The sequence below is a fragment of the Mangifera indica genome, chromosome 3 (assembly GCF_011075055.1).
Source record: "Mangifera indica cultivar Alphonso chromosome 3, CATAS_Mindica_2.1, whole genome shotgun sequence".
NCBI lineage: Eukaryota > Viridiplantae > Streptophyta > Magnoliopsida > Sapindales > Anacardiaceae > Mangifera > Mangifera indica.
The window spans coordinates 9,382,537-9,401,465 of NC_058139.1; the positions used below are offsets into that span (position 1 = coordinate 9,382,537).

General features: G+C 34.2%; 3 protein-coding genes across 7 annotated transcripts; all 3 read left to right on the forward strand.

The window, feature by feature from the left end:
* The first annotated feature begins 510 nt into the window (after nt 1-510).
* LOC123209985 (EKC/KEOPS complex subunit TP53RK) lies at nt 511-4,212 on the forward strand. Of its 4 annotated transcripts, none has more exons than XM_044628106.1 (7): nt 511-662; nt 2,420-2,505; nt 2,713-2,826; nt 2,933-3,211; nt 3,296-3,409; nt 3,748-3,820; nt 3,929-4,212. In XM_044628106.1, the coding sequence occupies exons 2-7, from the start codon at nt 2,443-2,445 to the stop codon at nt 3,964-3,966; spliced, it is 681 nt and encodes a 226-aa protein (XP_044484041.1). In that variant the 5' UTR covers nt 511-662; nt 2,420-2,442; the 3' UTR covers nt 3,967-4,212. The 4 variants fall into 4 exon arrangements, with proteins under 4 accessions (XP_044484041.1, XP_044484042.1, XP_044484044.1 ...); XM_044628107.1 differs by having other exon boundaries at nt 517-662; nt 2,417-2,505; XM_044628109.1 differs by having other exon boundaries at nt 520-662; nt 2,386-2,505.
* A 989-nt stretch (nt 4,213-5,201) lies between these two features.
* On the forward strand, nt 5,202-7,681 carry LOC123210923 (CST complex subunit STN1). The gene is made up of 2 exons (XM_044629424.1): nt 5,202-6,754; nt 7,097-7,681. The coding sequence occupies exon 1, from the start codon at nt 5,983-5,985 to the stop codon at nt 6,466-6,468; it is 486 nt and encodes a 161-aa protein (XP_044485359.1). The 5' UTR covers nt 5,202-5,982; the 3' UTR covers nt 6,469-6,754; nt 7,097-7,681.
* A 5,400-nt stretch (nt 7,682-13,081) lies between these two features.
* Nucleotides 13,082-17,931, forward strand: LOC123210900 (type I inositol polyphosphate 5-phosphatase 4-like). Of its 2 annotated transcripts, none has more exons than XM_044629394.1 (13): nt 13,082-13,717; nt 13,811-13,898; nt 14,300-14,368; nt 14,522-14,609; nt 14,693-14,797; nt 14,897-15,515; nt 15,614-15,807; nt 16,010-16,118; nt 16,261-16,409; nt 16,515-16,824; nt 17,214-17,306; nt 17,401-17,525; nt 17,769-17,931. In XM_044629394.1, the coding sequence occupies exons 1-10, from the start codon at nt 13,688-13,690 to the stop codon at nt 16,738-16,740; spliced, it is 1,677 nt and encodes a 558-aa protein (XP_044485329.1). In that variant the 5' UTR covers nt 13,082-13,687; the 3' UTR covers nt 16,741-16,824; nt 17,214-17,306; nt 17,401-17,525; nt 17,769-17,931. The 2 variants fall into 2 exon arrangements, with proteins under 2 accessions (XP_044485329.1, XP_044485328.1); XM_044629393.1 differs by having other exon boundaries at nt 13,083-13,717; nt 17,229-17,306.
* The last annotated feature ends 998 nt before the right edge of the window (nt 17,932-18,929 follow it).

The window sequence follows — 18,929 nt, forward strand, 5'->3', positions numbered from 1 at the left end:
GACAAACAAAACTATCTCAAATTTTGCAGATGTGGAAAGCTTCTAAGGTTACACCCAAAAGGCCAGCCATTATTTTCTATATATTGGTGCTAGATCAGCAAAGATCGCAACTTAAACTGCCTCTAAATTCAAAACAGAAACAATAAGTCGTAAATGAGTTGGTTCATCTTGGTTCTTGGTGAGCCATTGAAAGTCATATTCTCAAAGAACTGTGAATTACAGGCTATAGCACATTTCTTTTTTACGGCCAGGAGACTGCAATGCATTAATTCCAGGGAAATCTGACGATGATGATGAAGAATTATGCTTATCACTCCACGACCTCTTCATCTTATGCTACAAATTAAACAACAGATTAGACACTGGACTCCAGCTTGAGCCCAACGAGGGTTAGGGTTTGCAATGCAGAGCCTGAACAACTAAACTAAAATAAAACGATGGCGCTTTACATTGTCAACTGAAACGATGGCGTTTCATTCGTAATTTAAAAAAGGGCTGGCTACGACGTCGTTTAGCTTAAGCCACAAACTAAATTAACGGTCAACATTCAAGTTGAAGAAGGGTTTTTGACTCAAAATTTGTCCAGTGTGTGCTCTGCGTTCGTGCAGTGGCGGCCAGTGGAGGCCCTTAACTTACTTTCCTCCGTTTTTAGCAAATCACAGGTTCACACATATCTTCTCGCCAAACTGCTGTTTTTTCCTCATTGGGTTTTTTATTTTTAATTTTCTGTTATTGCTCTCTAAATAATATATGGTTGATAGCAGGAATATGAACTTCATAATTTTCTTTTACAATTTTTTTATGCTGTAATTAAGCGGGAAACATAAAGATACAACTTAAGGCAGAGTTGAGTTGAGTTATGTATGTTGTGTTGGTTTTGGGTTCCTTTGTAGAAACTAAAGAGGTAAGGCACAAAGTTCAAGTTCACTTTTTTTGTTTTCATCTCATTATCTATCTACGTTGTTTCCACGGTCAGCTTTCCATCTTTCTTGACGGAATTATTGGAGTTTTGGCTATGAATTTGTAGCAAGTGTTTGTGGCTTGGTTTAATCATTATTGTGCTATCGGGTTTGAGGGTTCCTGTTGGTTTGTGTGAGTTGTTTGTTTTGTTCAACAAGTGTTTGTGAAAATGACTGAGACATTGTACTTTATTTGTTATTCATTTGGTTCTTTTAATATGAATATGTTGTTTGTACGGGTTGTGGGTGCTATATCCTGTTATTGGATTAGTTTGTAACTTGTATCTTGTTTGTAATTGTATATGATGTTTTATGGGTGTGCATTACTGTTGTTTTGGCGGTTGCCTTGTCTCTGTGGTATTAAAATATGATGGATTAGGATTGGTTATTGGATGAGAAATATATACTATTTGATGTTAAAGTGAGGATTAATCATCAATGGTTGTGAAGAATTGTTCCAGTAAAACTATTAGTGAAACGTTTGGATTGAGCTTTGCTCGCATGGTAAATTTTGGGGTAGATCTTAGATTTATCAGTTACCTCAGTTGTATGAATTAGGTAATAATTATCCATAAAAGGTTACCTTTACTTTTGATTGGGCAACTGTGATCTAACTTATCATTGTCAAATCAAAGACAATTAGAGTTTCCCGCATTAGATGTGGATCAACCAAGTATAATAACTTTAACATGTCAGTGTTAGAACTTAAAAAAAACCTCAGAAATATTAGCGAGAACATTGTTTTAATTTTTGAAGGTGTAAGAAGAATCATGTGACATGAGCATCAGTTTCTTTGGTGAGGGATATTAGTCTAAGAAGACAATCTCTTGAAATGACATGTACCACAATATTTTTGGTGGTAGATAAATTATAGAAGAAACTTCTCATTATTTATGATAAACTGAGTTTAAAATCCAAATATGGAATTTGTAGTTGAGCTTAAAATACAAAATTGGGCTATAAGTTTTGAACTAAACCAACAAAATTCTGTCCTCTCTTTTGTTCATTGAAGCACAAGGGAAGAGATTTTTTTTGTTTATGGCCCTCTAAAGAATTATTAATTATTGTCAATGCGCTAAGTTGCTGAACAAAATTTTTTGATACTAGAGCTGAATTGACTATATAGTCATCCTACACATCTTATTTTTTTTTAAATAGTTATCTACTTTGGCCCTTCAAAGCTCCGTGTACTTCACAAATTCAATCCTTTTTTCCACTCTTTTTTCTTTCTTGTTTTCAGGTTTGTAATTATGATATGAAATTGGATATAAATAACTGCAGGCAGTGTTTTACTTTCTTCTTGTTCTTTATGTATTCGCTTCTGATAGTTGGAACTCAGAAATGTCTTTTGAACTGGCCTTTGTTGAATTGACTTAACCTGACGTTTGGAATACGTTTATATATTATTCTGTATAATTACCATCGGGTGCTTCCATTTGAACATAGTACTTTGACAGCAGTAAAGTGTCAACAAGATTTCCCTATGGAACTTACAGCCAATAATGATGATGGTTCCCTCATTCTGATTAAGCAAGGAGCTGAAGCTGTAAGTTGCAATACTAATTGCCATCTAATTGCCTGGCTGGGGATCTGCAAAGGAATCGGATTTAAGCTCTGCCATGCTATTGTATACAAGTGAAAATAGCCGGCAGCTGGCCTGATGCTTTGCAGTGTTCCATGCATCTAAAATGAAAGCTATTTTGAGCTGCAGAGTTCTCTTTCTTCCCTTGCTAATATGTTTATTCTTCTTCAGAGAGTTTTTGAATCAACATTTGTGGGAAGGAGGTCTATTGTGAAGGAACGCTTCTCAAAGAAGTACAGGCACCCCTCATTGGATTCAAAACTTACTCTCAGGCGCCTCAATGCTGTGAGCTCCATGGATGAGATGTTCTATTATCATTAATTTCAATATTGTAACAATTGGGTTTATTGCTGTTTGTCTAACTTCTTTGATAATATACACTCCGGAGTAGGAGGCTAGGTGCATGACAAAAGCAAGACGACTTGGGGTTTCAACTCCAGTGCTGTATGCCATGGACCCTGTGCAGCATACCCTGACATTTGAGTATGTGGAGGGCCCTTCGGTTAAAGATGTATTCCTCGAATTTGGGTTGCATGGTATTTTGGAAGAGCGATTGGATGATATTGCAGTACAGATTGGTGATGCAATTGCTAAATTACATGATGGTGGTCTCATTCATGGTGACTTGACCACATCAAACATGCTAATTAGGAATGGTACAAACCAGCTGGTCAGTTTCCTCTGCTTCTTTTATATTCTCCTTTCTTTGGCCAATATTATGATCTGCTTTTCAACCACAAATATCTTTGGTCAGGTCCTGATTGACTTTGGTCTGAGCTTCACATCAACCCTTCCAGAAGACAAAGCTGTTGATTTATATGTACTTGAGAGAGCCTTGGTTTCAATGCATTCTTCATGTGGGAATGTGGTAAGCCCGTTGGATCAGTTTAGTCCAATCCTGTGTAATTTCATATCCATATATCTGTTTTGTACTGGAAAGACATTAGGTTAAGAACTTTCAAAAAATTTGAGAACAAAAATGAAGAATGGCATTTTATATTTCGTATTCTTATTGATTTCAAACCTAAAGATATGGAAGTTAATTATGAAGATTCTGCTAAGGGGTTGATATTTATGAACTTATTATAATACAATTGTAAAGCATGTCACATGTTTGGTTTTTAAATGAGAAATAATTTTTTATTGGAACAAAACAGAACAACGCAAAGTACAAATTGTTCTCATCACCGGTTTGTGTACATGTAGATGGACCGAATACTTGCTGCCTATAGGAAGTCCTCAAAGCAGTGGTCATCCACAATGAATAAGCTCGCACAAGGTGCAATTCTTTTCTGCAGCTGGTTCTTTTCCCATGACTGATTAGGGGTTGTGTTTTGTTATATTAATCTCATTTATTGTTTCCTTATTGCATCACAATTTCTCACAGTGCGTCAAAGGGGTCGAAAGCGCACCATGGTTGGATGAGCCTTGTTCAAGCATGTACTATGGTAAGATGAAGAGATGCCCATAGTGACTAATTAGTATTATGTTGTAATCAACATCTGAGGTAATTTATTACCACTTCTTAGTTGTCACGCTATGTATGTATTGAACCTTTGGACTGCTCATTATGATTGTCTTCAGCCTTGGTTGGACAGAACTGCATATATTTGATAAAAGAAAACCTTGTATTTAAAATTTATGAAATTTATTCTACTATTTGGATGTTAATAAGCGCTAAAACATCGAATTGTGTTTCATATCCTATTGATTTCCTCTATACTCTGCACTCTTGTATCATATAGTTTCTTGCAGACCATTTTTTTTCTTAGTATTTTATCTAAATCATCCACTATCAATGTTCTTATTTCACTTAACATTGTCACTTATCACCATAGAACTGCCAAACTGATGACATACCTTCAATTTGTTAACATTCTGCAACAAGAAGTTACAGCCAGCAACTGCCCTCTTGACGGTAAGCTCGGTAACCTTAGTTTTCTATCTCTGTAGACCTCAGATTTATGTTTGATCTTTCTTCTGCTATAGGAATACTTATCCCATGGAATCAAATTGATCTGTTTGAGTAATGAATAAGTTATGGCTACTTGTATATACATTTACATCCTGGACCTGGATAGAGATATGAGTCACTTGTGAGTAATTATGTATATGGCTAATTGAATTCTATTAATTAAGAGAGGATCATTGATTCACTCTAACTTAGGATCGGTTGTACTGTAACAATCAAATGTATGGTCCTACTCCTTGTTTTCAAGTTCCACTTATTTGCACGTGATAGCACGTGAAGAAACATGATAATATTAGTGGTCCATTTATGGTTGCAAAAGGTGCATGAAGAATAAGACAGTTTAGGAAACTTATAATATAAATAGCTTGAAAGATTTATGCTTTTTTTTTGTAAAAAAAAAAGAGAAAATATATATCTTTTAATAATAATAATATTAATCTGAATTGAGTAATATTTTAAGACTCAAAAATAGAAAAATAAATAAGTGTGAACACTAAAGTAAATTGTTTAAAAACCAATATAGAATATTAAATTAATTATTAGAAAATGGATGAATTGCATTCTGACATTTTTCCTCTAAAGCACAAAAAAAAAAAAAAAAAAACCTATGTTGTAGTTAAATTAATATATCTTTTCCTAATTGTTCTACCTTTTTTAAAATATAATATCATCTCAAAGTAACAAAATTGAAAAATAAAATCATTTATTCCATCTAGACTTTATGCATTTATTTTCATTCGCATCCTCTTAAACTTTTCTTGGGTGTCATCATGTCCAGCCCTTGTTACCATTGTTACTGTCACTCTATACTCATAACCCTGTAGGCAACTCTCTTGACCTTATGTTGTATTTTTATTAGTGTCAAATATCAACAGCAAAATTTCTGACGAATCAATCAATAACACAAGTTGGACATGGTCAAAAGATATAGTAAAAAAATTCAAAATGATGGTAAGCTTTAGTGGGTAGTGAGATCCCTATACCTAAGCTAAGCTGTTTTACAACCCACATGATATGGCTCTAGTGGATGTCACCAATATGATTAAGGGTTTGGTTTGTATCCCCGAGTGTTGTGTTCTCAGTTCATGAAGTTTTATTCAAATAATTTTGTCTTTTTTTCTTCATCTAAAGAATATTATTGTTATTTAATTCAAATTAATATATATCGCTAGCTCCAAAAATGGGAAATTCACATAGTACCAAGGCCAAATTCAGGTCAGGAAAAGAGGCCAAGATTGTCCGAGGTGAGCTCTGATGAGATGAGATGAGATGAGATGGTGAGCTCATCAATTTTTTAATTATTTTTTAAATGTTGAAATTATTATTATTTTATTTTATTTTAATTGCGGTAATTTTTTTAAAATTGAGTTTAATTTTGACAGCCCTCAATTTTCCCGCTATATTATCCTTTTTTTTCAAAACTTTCTTCCTTCCTAATCTATTCGAAACGATAACCAGTCTCTTCTCCAATGGAAAATTCACTCCAAAACACGCACGTAAAGCTGCTAGCTTTCGATCTCCTCTCTCTCACTCCCACGCCGGACCCAACTATCTTCTCTCGTCTCGGCAAACTCCTCCTTTCACGCGTCGAAATCCTTGGCACAATCACCTCACGTGACTACAAACCTAACAAATTCCTTAAATTCACCATCGACGACGGAACCGGCTCCGTTTCCTGCCTTCTCTGGCTTAACCACCTCAACTCCCCCTATTTCTCGCGCCGCGACCCATCAACTGTTCGATTAATTGCCAACGTGGCCGCCGGCTTTGCCCCGCAGATTAAAGTCGGTGTTGTGTGTAGAGTGCGAGGGAAGATTGGTAGCTATAGAGGTGAGGTGCAGGTTACCGTTTCTGATATTGTGATTGAGAAAGACCCCAACATGGAGGTCCTTCATTGGTTGGATTGCATGAGATTGGCTCGAAAATGTTATGATGTTGAAAGTAAATTAAATTAATCAGCTGGTCAGTGTCTCAAAGAACATATTGGAAAATTAATCAGCTGAGCAGTGTTAATTAAGATATGGAAATGATCTCTAAGCTGTGGTGAAAAATTAAATTTTAGATTTAATTTTAGAATGATATGGAGGCCTGTTCCTTGACTTTCATTTTTGTTTGCAATTTAGAGCTTTTGTAATGTCCAATTGCTTTTTCCTTAATGATTTTTCTGTTGCTTTCTGAAAAATTGATGGCAAAAGTTAAGGGAGCCAGATGTGTGAATTGGGCAGAAACTGAAGATTTTAGGTAACATTTCTGCACTACAATTCTGGGCTGCTCTTTTTAATGGGTTACTGTAATTACTAGTGTGCAAGTCTTTTCTCTAAAATGTTATGATGTTCTAAGTAAATTAAATTAATCAGCTGAGCAGTGTCTCAAAGAACATATTGGAAAATTAATCAGCTGAGTAGTGTTAATTAAGATATGGAAATGATCTCTAAGCTGTGGTGAAAAATTAAATTTTAGAATGATACGGAGGCCTGTTACTTGACTTTCATTTTTTGTTTGCAATTTAGAGATTTTTGCAACGTCCAATTGCTTGTTCCTTAATGATTTTTCTGTTACTTTCTGAAAAATTGATGGCAAAAGTTAAGGGAGCCAGATGTGTGAATTGGGCAGAAACCGATGATTTTGGGTACCATTTCTGCACTACAATTCTGGGCTGCTCTTTTTAATGGATTACTGTAAATACCAGTGTACAAGTCTTTTCTCTATATCAAGTTTTGAAGAAATGCAAGGCTAGAGCGAGTTGATACAAATTAACAGTTGGTGATGGTTTCAATAAGTTGAGTTTGCCAGAGTTAGGTATTTGAGAGATTGATTCTTTGTTGCTGAGGTCATGTTCATAACAAGTATAAGTGGTCCTCCTTACATATTTATGGTGTTAGAAAATTGATAGGTACTTCGATGTTGAATGCTCCTTTATAGCATGATGACTTGTTTTTAGCTCTATATCTTCTTTGTGATACATAGAGTGAGCCATTTATTAAGAGCATGATGAGTGTAAAGAACTTTACTATGATATTTAGACCAAGTATAGTGAGTTATGTGTAACCAGCATCGCATTAAGTATATGTTTTACTGTCATTGAATCAGTTCATTGTGAAAGCTATATCCCACCAAGTTTTCTTTAATAGTGGAATACAAAAGCAGTTTTTGCTCTTTCTTATCAAATATCAAGTTATATTTGTTCTAATTCCAAATTCATTTCTCTAAGCTGAAAGATTAGTCTTAGGCTAGTTGAAGAGAGTGTGCAAAATCTTTGCAAATTTGCATCATTATTGCTTTAGAAAGACAAACAAGGTCTAGAAGATGTTGCAGATTGGAATGAACGCTTGAAGAATGAAGAACATTTGCTTTTTGAACTCCCTTAGGAGATAATTAAACTTCTATTGAGAAGAGATGTTGTTTCTTTAAGTAAATTCAGCATCTATGCAGATGAAATCTGGGTTTTTGCCATGGTCCTTGCTGGAAAAGTATGTTCTGTAAATCTTGTCTATTCCATCTTGTTTCCAGATTGGTTTACTTGATCTTCTTGATAAAACGTAATTAAAGGTTGCATATGATGAAGGAAGCATTATCTCTTTTGTATGTTTCATTTATTGCAATAAATTATAACATGAACATTCAATATGCCTTGAGTAGGTACAACCAGCTCAACAACAACAGCAAAGGACTTGTTCAAATTATGCAAGAGGTAGACATTTTTAACAATACTTTAGATTACAAATTTAGTTTCAAATTGAAAAAAAAAAAAAAAAAAGACATGAGCAAATGCAAACCCAATTGGAAAATAAATTAACAAATAAAAAAGTTGAGATTTTGCCCAGTTGGATAATAAATAAATTAAAATAACATTGAGATTTGATGGGCATCATAAAGGGAGATGGGAGACCACAAAGTGAGTGACAAGATGTTGTGCAGGCCTATAGAAGCAAGCAAGCGAGCAATTGAATAATTTGAATTGAAGCCATAATTGAGGTGAAAACTGAAAGCCACTCATTTCAATTCAATTTCAACTTCAATTTCTACCCCAAGTGAAAAGCTGTACGTCAAATTGATCCCTGTCATTTCTATTTCCTTTCTCATCCTCCTTTTCCCTCGTGGGTTTCTGTGTACTGAAATCATATAATATTATTTTAATTACTTCGTTTGCAAATGGGTCCATCACATTATTGTCACAATATATTAATTATTTATTTAACTTCGTTTAGTTGACTTGTAATAATCGAAGAAGGCATTTGCTGTGTTTGAAAAGTACATTCACCCTTGAGGCTCGTAATGTGTATTTCAAGTTGGGCCCACAAATGATTGGACGTATTTTATACGTATAAATATTGTGGAATAAATGAAGGAGAAGTCTACATCACCAAGTACAAAACTAATAGAATTGTTGCTTTGGAAAATTACTCTTTAGTGTAATAAAGAGTTAAAATGAAAATGACAAAAGATGAAAAAACTATTAAATTTGAATAAAATAAAATTAAGAATTAAAAAATAATAACAATAAAACGACAGCGTTTTAAGAGAAAGAAGAGTTCAGGTTGGTGTAAAGGCTGAAAAAGCAAAAAGAAACAGAAAGAAAATTAAATTCTCCAGCAATAGCAGAGAAGATACTTTGCCCAAAGCACAAATTAAAGATCACCCTTTGACTGCCTCGTTTCTCCATCTCTAAATTTAATTTTGAACACAACCCATTTTTATTTTTTATCTTTCTTTTAAAGTTCTTCACGTTAATTTAATTTTCTTCATTATAAACATAATGAATTAACTGTTTCTGTCAAGAGATATATTTATATATCAGCTTCTTTTTATTTTATTTATTTTTTTTTTTTGCATTTTTTTAGGAATCACAAGGAAGCATACACGTGAATGGATGGATGGTAGATTTGTTAATATAATTAGGGCATTTGGTTAAATAGCAGTGAAATTGTTTTGATAATTTATTTTTTATTATTTATATTTTTATTTATAAATAATAAAATATTACAATAATTTTTTATTATTAATAGTGTCAATTGTAATGTGGTAAGTCATATAAAATTATCATCTCTATTTTAAATATTAAAACATTACTAAGGTAATCTTGATTTTATTATAATTATATTTTTATTTATTAATTTTTTAAAACAAAAATAACTTTATTTTTAATTAATATAATAACTAACATAAGAAATATTTTAAAATATTCAAGGTATTTAAATAAAATAATATATTAATATTTTTTTATTTATTCTAACCAAACACGATAATTATTTATATTTATCAAATTTTATTAAATATAAGTTATTCTAATTTTTTGCTATTTTTGTATGTTATAATCAAAACCTATTTGTTTCCATCCTACATAAGAGAAACTTAAAATGGCACTTTGTATGTGAGTTAAGCAAAAGACCAAACACATCCACCAGTTACCACCTAAAGACATCTCTTATTACCCGAGTTGAATATCTTTAGTGTTTTTTATATTTGGTATTTTTACTAAGAAAAAGAGTTACATTTAAATAACATATCTAAGTAATAAGACCCAAAAAAAAAAAAATAAATAACGTTTATAAGTAATCATAATTCAAACATGAGTATTAAAATCCAGTCCCATTTCGATTAAACTAACATAAAGTAATTGATTAATGATACGATCTCGATTTGATAGGAAACAATAACTTTTCCTTATAGACACGAGAGGGAATAAGAAAAGAAATTTATAGATGTTACGGAAATATATTATCTCGTTGAGTTTTTCTCTTTGTCTCTAAGTAAAAGATATATTTGTGTTATTAGATGATTGACAGATAAAAGACGTATCTAATATTGTTTCTGTAATTAGTTGTTGATTATAACCTATTAGGTGTTATAAATGTGAATTCGGATAATGAAAAGTTTTATCGTATAATAATTGTCCTCAATTTATAGAATGCGGGTATAATTTTGGAAACTTTTTGCCTTTTTGTGTAGATAGACACTAAGACATACGAAGATTCAAAATAAGTTATAATATGTTTGTGATGATAACATCCAAACATTTCATTTAATACATTATATGCTTATGTCATATGCTGTTCACAATGATTTATGATATCATAGAGTTTTGACAATCATGTATTATACACATCGTTAGGGCTGGATTCGAGCCGAGCCGAGCTCGGCTCGCAGTCAGCTCGGGCTCGGCTCGGTTTTTTTATGAGCGGCTCGAGTTCGGCTCGAGCTCGACTCGAGCTGACTCGGCTCGGCTCGAGTTCGGCTCGTTTTCTGCTCGGCTCGTTAACGGCTCGGCTCGGCTCGTTTTTCATATCAAAACGACATCGTTTTGTGTATATATATAAATCAAAACGGCGCCGTTTTGAATAAAAAATTAAAAAAAAAATTAACCGAGCCAACCCGAGCCAGCTCGGGCTCGGCTCGAGCTCGATCGAGCCGAGCAGAGCCCGGCTCGTTTCGGGCTCGAACCGAGCCGAGCCGAGCTCGAGCCCGAGCTGGCTCGGCTCGAATCCAGCCCTACACATCGTTGGATTGTGACATGCATAATAGGGTGTGTTAAGTCTTTCATATTTATAGAATAAAGAAAAAAAGTTACATTTAGATAAAATATTTGAGTGTTTTTAATTCATTGATGATTTTTAAAATATATTCCTATTTTAATTAAACTAAAATAGAATAATTACATTAATGCACGGTCTCAGTTTGGTAAGAAATAATAACTTTTCCTTATAAATATGAAGGAAGAAATATATTGCCTTCTAAAGTCTTTTTTCCATAATTATGAGTAAAACTTTCTGTACACTCTTAAATGATTATTGGATAAATGATATATTTAATCATTATTTTTGTAATTAGTTATTGATTATCACCCGAATGGGTATGATATCTGTGGATTTAAATAAACACTTAAAACTAGGGTTATGATCTTGTTGAACTCTAGGGTGCAAAAAAAAAAAAACCCTTTAATTAAATATAAATATTTCATTTGATTATATTAAATAATAGATAGACATAAATAATGAACAAAATGGAATTAGTTCTAATAAGAGACTTTCTTCAAATGGCAAATGAAGGGTGGCAGCCAGGTTATTGATAGGAATTAAAAGCAAAGCTTTTGGCTCTTGACCTGTCAAATTAGCCAGGTTAATTTGACAGCCTACAAATGGGACCAAATGTAGCCATAATTTTAGCAGAACCTCCACCATTATAGCGGTCACCAATAGCTTATGTTCATGGCTTTTGTTAGGAGGATTCCCATTCGGAAGAAGAAGAAGAAACCTTTGGTTTAGCCTTTAGGGTTCCTTTGGAGAGTTTCGCCGTCAAATTATTAAATTAACTTTTAACTTCTGATTACTGATACTCTACTTGATTGCCTATGCCTAGTTTAGAGAAGCCAACACATTGTCCCACATGTGGCTTGTTTACAAAATCATGGTTTAATAATAACCTAGACCAAGAAAAATTACTTTGTTTTCATTTAAAGATTACTTTGATTTAATATAAACTAGCTTATTAGATCCTTGCTCGAAACCCCAGGAGGTGGCATGGGCTGATGGGCGGTGGCTCAAACTGGGCACCTTCAATGGCTTAACAATATCCTACATTTATTTTAAATTTTGAGTTTTTTTTAATTAATCCATGGAGCTCAATTGCCTCGTTGCTTCAAGTCACAAGTCTAAATTGAGTCAAAAGGGCCTCAAAATTGGATTGAAGACCAGCCATTTTGACTGCTAAAAAGCAGCAAACATTCATTACTTGTAAAGTTTGGAACTTGAACATCAATTAAACAAATTGCCCAAACCCCAACAATGAGAAAGAAGAGAAGAATCAAATCACTCTCTCTTCAACCCTATAAACCTACTGTTTCAAACTCCAAAGATCTACATCAAAGAAACGGTCTTAAGTCTTAACACACACAGAAAAATTAAAACAAAAAAAACCTTTTAGTAAATTGCCTTGTAAAAATGCAAAGATTGATACATTCTCTACGAGATCAATAATAACGATATGTTAAAAACGAGAATACTGTTTGATTATTATTTTTAAATAATTTTTAATTAAAAATATTTTTAAAAAAGGACAGAACACAAAAGCTTTTTATATGTCTTCATAACTGCTGCTTTTACTCATTGAAGACCAAATGGACTAATGTAGTACTGCTAGGCATAAGATTAAACCTAACTTTGCTGACCATGTACAGAGATCTCAGGCAGAGAAAGAAGCAAACAAAGCCAAAGAGGAATATAAAATAAATAGATGATTATAGAAAAAGAGAGAATGGATCCAGGGTTGGGTGTGGGTGGGTGAGAAGTAGTAGTACTTAGTATGTGAAAGTTACAATTTTTATTGTCCATACATTTTGTTAAGGCTCAACTCAAAGCTTTGTGTTTCCATTGGGTTCCTTTTTCCTTTGGTGTTAGGCCTTGAACTTGGGGTAAAAAGCCTCGAGAGGCCTCATTAGTTTGCTTCTTTCATTCACTTTATTCTCTTCAAATTCGATACTTTGCAGTGTAGTGTGCCCAGAACGAGGTTTTATTTTATTTCTTGTTAAGGATTTATACATGCATCTCTCTTTTTCGCTCTCTCTCTCTCTCTCTCTCTCTCTCTCTTTCATGTGTTATTGTGTGTCCTACATTGTCTTGTTTTACTCTCAGAATCTCATAGTCTTACTTCCGCGCGTTTCTTGTTCTCTCTCTTTCTCCATTTCCGCTTCAATTCCCTTATTTCTTCTCTTTTCTCTTCACTGACCCACCCAACAAACTCCTGGGGGAAACACAACAAACGGAAACAACCCCAACCGGCTATTTCTATTTCGATTTCATCCTTGAAAATTAATTCATGAAAATGTCAAGAAACTGGATTTTTTTTTCTTCCCACAATCCCTTCCTCTTTATTACATAATCAAACAAGTACTCATTTTTTTGTGCTCTCATTGTCTCTTGTGAAATTCATAAGGGCTTAGAAGTGGTGTTGCTTCTGTTCCTTCTTCGCTTTTTATGTAGAAAAAGATAAGAAACCTAGAAGTTGGAGCTCAAAAATATTTTGAAAATTAATCCTTTTGTTTGGTTTATATTTCCTGTTCAGTTCTCGTCATTGGTTTTTCCGAAAAGCCAACCAACCAAACTTAGTTGAAGAAATTAAGACTCGGATTATTATTTTATATTTCTTTAAATCAGGATAACTATATGAATTTTTGAAACAATGAGAGATGGGAGCTCTAAGAAAAGCAAGGTTTGTGCCATCAAATGCCGCAACTTGTGTGATTTCTGTTTGCATTTGGTGTTCTAAGATTGCTGAGTGAGTGTTTTCTTCTTTATCTTGAAGCTTTCATGGCCCAAAACACTGGTCAAGAAGTGGTTTAATATCAAGAGCAAAGCTGAAGACTTTCAAGCAGATACTGTTGACTATGAGGGTGATTAAACTTCTGTTTTTTTTTTTTTTTCAATTTGCATGGTTTAGATGCAACTTTGAGTTCTGGGATTTGAAATTTTTGCCTTTCATATTTTTTACACAATTGGGATTTCTCTGAAACTTGTTGACTTACTAGTTTTAGATTCTTCTAGACACTGGACACTTGCATTATGCTACTTCTGCATCAGTGTTTGTTTTGTACTAAAAATGATTTGGGTTTTATTGAGAGGTGGGATTCTTCTACTACCATTTGCAGCTGAAGATCTGTTCTTTGTTTTCTTCCTCAATCTGAAATTCAATTAATTTTTTTAATCCAAAAATGTCTGTTTCTTATCGTGTTTGAACATGTGAGTTTGATGTTTAGAGCTCAGCTTTAACCACTTTATGGTATCTCTTTTTCAGGTGGTGGTGAAGATTGGAGGAACAACTTCTCTGAGAGAGAAGCATGCACTATTAAGAAAAGCAGAACAGGTTCAGCATCAGACATCATCCCACTATTTCTTTGGACCACAACATATATAAAGTTTAGATTAAAAAATGCTAACTTTTATTTTGTGTCAAAATTTTTCTTGTTTCTAGCCCCGGTATATTAAAAAAGTTTATCTAATTTTCCCTTTGTTACAGAGAGATCCAGCCGGAGGAACTCTGATCAAGTACGGCGAGGAAAGATTGACATTGATTCCGCACAAGTCACAGATATGCATAACTATAGGTATGTTGTGTTACTTATTCTCTTGCACCGGTCGCTCTCGTTGAGACAGTCGTGTTTACTTTTTCCTTTTCTTCTGGGCATAGGATTTTTGTAGCTACATGGAATGTAGCTGGAAAACCCCCTCCGAGTTATTTGAGTCTTGAAGATTGGCTTCATACATCACCTCCTGCTGACATTTATGTTCTTGGGTATGGCAAAAATTCCATCTTGTTCTCTTTTCTCTCATGTTTGAACTGTGAATGTTTCAATACAGAAGAGGAAGCCTCAATGATCCTTTTGTTATTCAGGTTTCAAGAAATTGTTCCTTTAAATGCTGGTAATGTTTTGGGGACAGAAAATAATGGTCCAGCCAGAAAATGGTTAGCCCTTATTAGGAAGACACTCAATAGCCTTCCTGGTACTAGTGGAGGTTGCCATACCCCTTCACCCATCCCTGATCCAGTTGTGGAATTAGATGCAGACTTTGAGGGCTCAACAAGGCAGAAAGCCTCGTCTTTCTTCCAGCGACGGTCCTTTCAGTCCTTGAGCCGCAGCATGAGAATGGATAATGATATATCAATGCAGCAACCCAGACTAGATAGACGATTCAGTGTCTGTGATCGGGTTATCTTTGGACACAGGCCTAGTGATTATGATCCCAATTTCAGATGGGGTTCCTCTGATGATGAGAATGGTCCTGGGGATTCGCCACTTCCCACACAATACTCGCCAATAACTTATAGTGGATCTTTTTCCATGGAGGATAGAGAGAGACCTATTGGACATTCAAGGTACTGTTTGGTTGCCAGTAAGCAAATGGTTGGAATATTTCTTACAGTGTGGGTGAAGAGTGATCTAAGAGACAATGTTTGCAACATGAAAGTGTCATGTGTAGGCAGAGGGTTGATGGGTTATCTTGGAAACAAGGTACATTTTTGCTTTTAGATCTTTTATCTGATTTCAGTGAAATTTTTGATGAACTAGACAAAGAAAAGGTGCCATTCTTATTCTTTTGGGTCTTCCAGGGTTCAATTTCAATTAGCATGTCATTGCATCAGACAAGCTTTTGCTTCGTCTGTAGTCATTTAACCTCTGGGCAGAAGGAGGGAGATGAGTTAAGAAGAAACTCTGACGTTATGGAGATCCTTAGAAAGACAAGGTTTCCCAGGGTTCATGGCATAGGAGATGAGAACTCCCCTCAAACAATTCTGGAGCATGAGTAAGGCCCTTATTCAACTATTTTATATTTTTAAGTTTTCTAATTTCCTTCTATGTGTTTGATTACTTTTAAATTGCAATGATTGGCAATTAAATCGGTCCAGCATTCCATGCTTTCTTTGTATTTTCGTTTGTGAGAAATTAAAATGAAAGGCTTAGCCTTTTATTGCTCAAAATTCTTAATTTTGGTTATCTTGGTGTAGTCAAATCATATGGCTTGGGGATTTGAACTATCGGATTGCCCTTTCTTACCGTTCTGCAAAGGCTCTCGTGGAGATGCGCAATTGGAGAGCTTTGTTAGAGAATGACCAGGCATGTTGCTTATATTTTCAAAAATAATTTAGATTTCTTCAATGATTGAGTTCTCCTCTATTTAATATGTCATTGGAAATGAACGTTTTTATTAACCTATTCCAAGAATTGCTAAACCTGAAGATTTGATGGTTTAACACAGCTTAGAATAGAGCAAAGGAGGGGTCGTGTCTTTAACGGATGGAATGAAGGAAAGATTTATTTCCCACCAACATACAAGTATTCAAATAATTCAGATAGATATGCTGGGGATGATAGGCACCCAAAGGAGAAACGAAGAACTCCTGCGTGGTAACCTCTCCTAAAAAAATGTTTATCCTAAACTCCCATATCCGCATTGTTATAGGACTGAATGAAAATACTGATAAAGAAATTACTTTTGCTTTGCATGTGTAGGTGTGATCGTATATTATGGTATGGAAGAGGCCTCAATCAATTATCTTATGTTCGTGGGGAGTCCAGATTCTCAGATCATAGACCAGTTTATAGTATATTCTTAGCAGAGGTTGAGTCTATAAATCGTTGTCGAATGAAGAAAAGCATGAGTTGTTCCAGTGCTAGAATTGAAGTTGAAGAGCTTTTGCCACACTCACATGGATATACTGAACTCAATTTCTATTGAGGGATGAATTTCTGAACAATCAATGTTCTTGTGTATCCTATTCTACTCAAGGCAACTCTGGAAAACTAAGCATTTTCTTGGAAGGTAATTTAGCTGTAAATGTAATTGTCATGAATCACATCTTTGTATCACTAGCATGTGAAATTTCATTTATTCATCCTTTAATGGGATTTCATTCTCATACATACAAATCAAATGAAATGCATTTTGTTTACAAATTCTGATTCTGATTCTCCCTCCCAGCAAGTCAGGTACTTATTGACATCATGCGTGAAATCTATATATGAAGAATAAGAATTATTAGTTACTTGTATCAAAAGATTTATTATTATTTATTTATTTTTGTGCCATTAAAAAATGGGGGCTACATGGATTCACCTCCAATGTAGACAGTATTGTGCTGGTCTTGATTACTATTAAAGTTTTTCTGTTGAGAAAATCTCTTTCCTGGTCTTATTCTCATCCTCTATTAGGTCCCGATTTTACAGTTTTCCACTGCTCCGAAGGAAGGAACTGTGTAATGTTGATAGAGAATTAGAGACATTCAAATGCCCACAGTCCAAAAGGTTGGTCCTCAACCTCTCTTTATAGCGTTGCCAGTAGTTCTTCTCAATACATTTGTCTAAATCTCTCCATTGTTTTTCCTTGTTATCACAACAGGTACAGACAGTGTGTTATTTTCATCAACTTCTGCACTGTTTGTGGCACGCATTCTTTTTTCGATAAGTCCTCATCAGCAATCAATACAACAGGCTCAAACCAAGTGTTAGAATCTTAGCAATAAGGTGAAAAAAGATAGGATAATTTATCATCATTCTCCTCCTGTTTAAGTTCTGCTAAAGTCTTTCACTAATTGTAATGTTTACAGCATTTATTAATGGTAGTTGGTCATTATGATTTGAAATTAAAATTAGGCGATTTATGCAAATGTTAGCTTCAAATAGACTAGTTATAGAAGTTGGTCATTTGTTATGTGTTTGCTCAGTTGTTTGACAATTCCCTTTTGCTGACTCCTTTTGATTTTGCAGGAAATTCAACCAGGTGCATGCCAGTTATTCATTCTGTAAATGGAAGAATAATAAAAGAAATGTGTATAACAAAGTAAATATTTATTTTACCATTCAAAGAGCTAAATGTATGATATGTATGCAGTGTACTTATTGGTGGTAGAAAAGAACAACTTGTGGTGCATTTGAGGCTTCTTTTTCTGCTACTGCTTAATGATTTTACTGGGAAAAAAGAAATAAAGTCATTGCCTTGGCTATCACCATTGTTATTATAATCATAATTACAAAGGAAAACGAGTTGAAGAAGAAGAATTGAAACAGCCTTCGTCTGCACTTTCTTATAGGAATGTCAGACCGCTGTGAATTGTACATAACATTAGCCCTGCTTTCTTTTGTTTTGAAATTCAAGCCTGCCCTTTTGGAAAATACACCAGGTTTTTCTTATTCAAGGACACATGACAGTGTGAAGAGGAAACCCTGGCCTTTCACATTTCTCCACGATTTGTCATGCTTGCATCATAACCACCTGCCATTGTTGTACTGGTTTTTCTAAGGTGATACCTTGAAACATCTCAAAGTAGAGAAAGAAAGAAACCTAAAATAACATAAGACAATGGAAACAAGGAGTAATGCTATATTTACACTTTTTTCAGTTGGTTTTGTTGAAAAAACAAATATAACGAAGGCTTATTAGAATGGAACTGAAAACAACGCGCGCATATGGGGAACATATATTTGTTTCAAAAGAAAGACATGTTTCACCACTAGCTGGTTTTCCGGCCTTAGGAAATTGAGATTAGTAAAAGGATGTTTTTACAAACATGGAATGGACATGTGGCAGTTTTAGTGGGGCCGATGTGGCGAGAATGGCCCCACATTTAATGACTCCATAGCATGGGAAACATGGAATTTTGTATTTTCCACGTTTGAGCTATAGGCCAAAGGGAACGAGGCTTCCTCCATTAATGGCTTGTACCCACGGTATTTTAAAAATTTAAATATTCATATACCATTCAATTTTTGTTAGAAATTTTTGTTTGAGTTAAAGGTTAAATCATCTTTTTTTAATAATATTAAAAAATATATAATTTTATCATTTTTTTTAGATTTTAAAAACTAATAATTTCACCTTAACTCAATTTTTTTTAATTTTAAAAAGTGACTTTCACACCCTTTATCTTT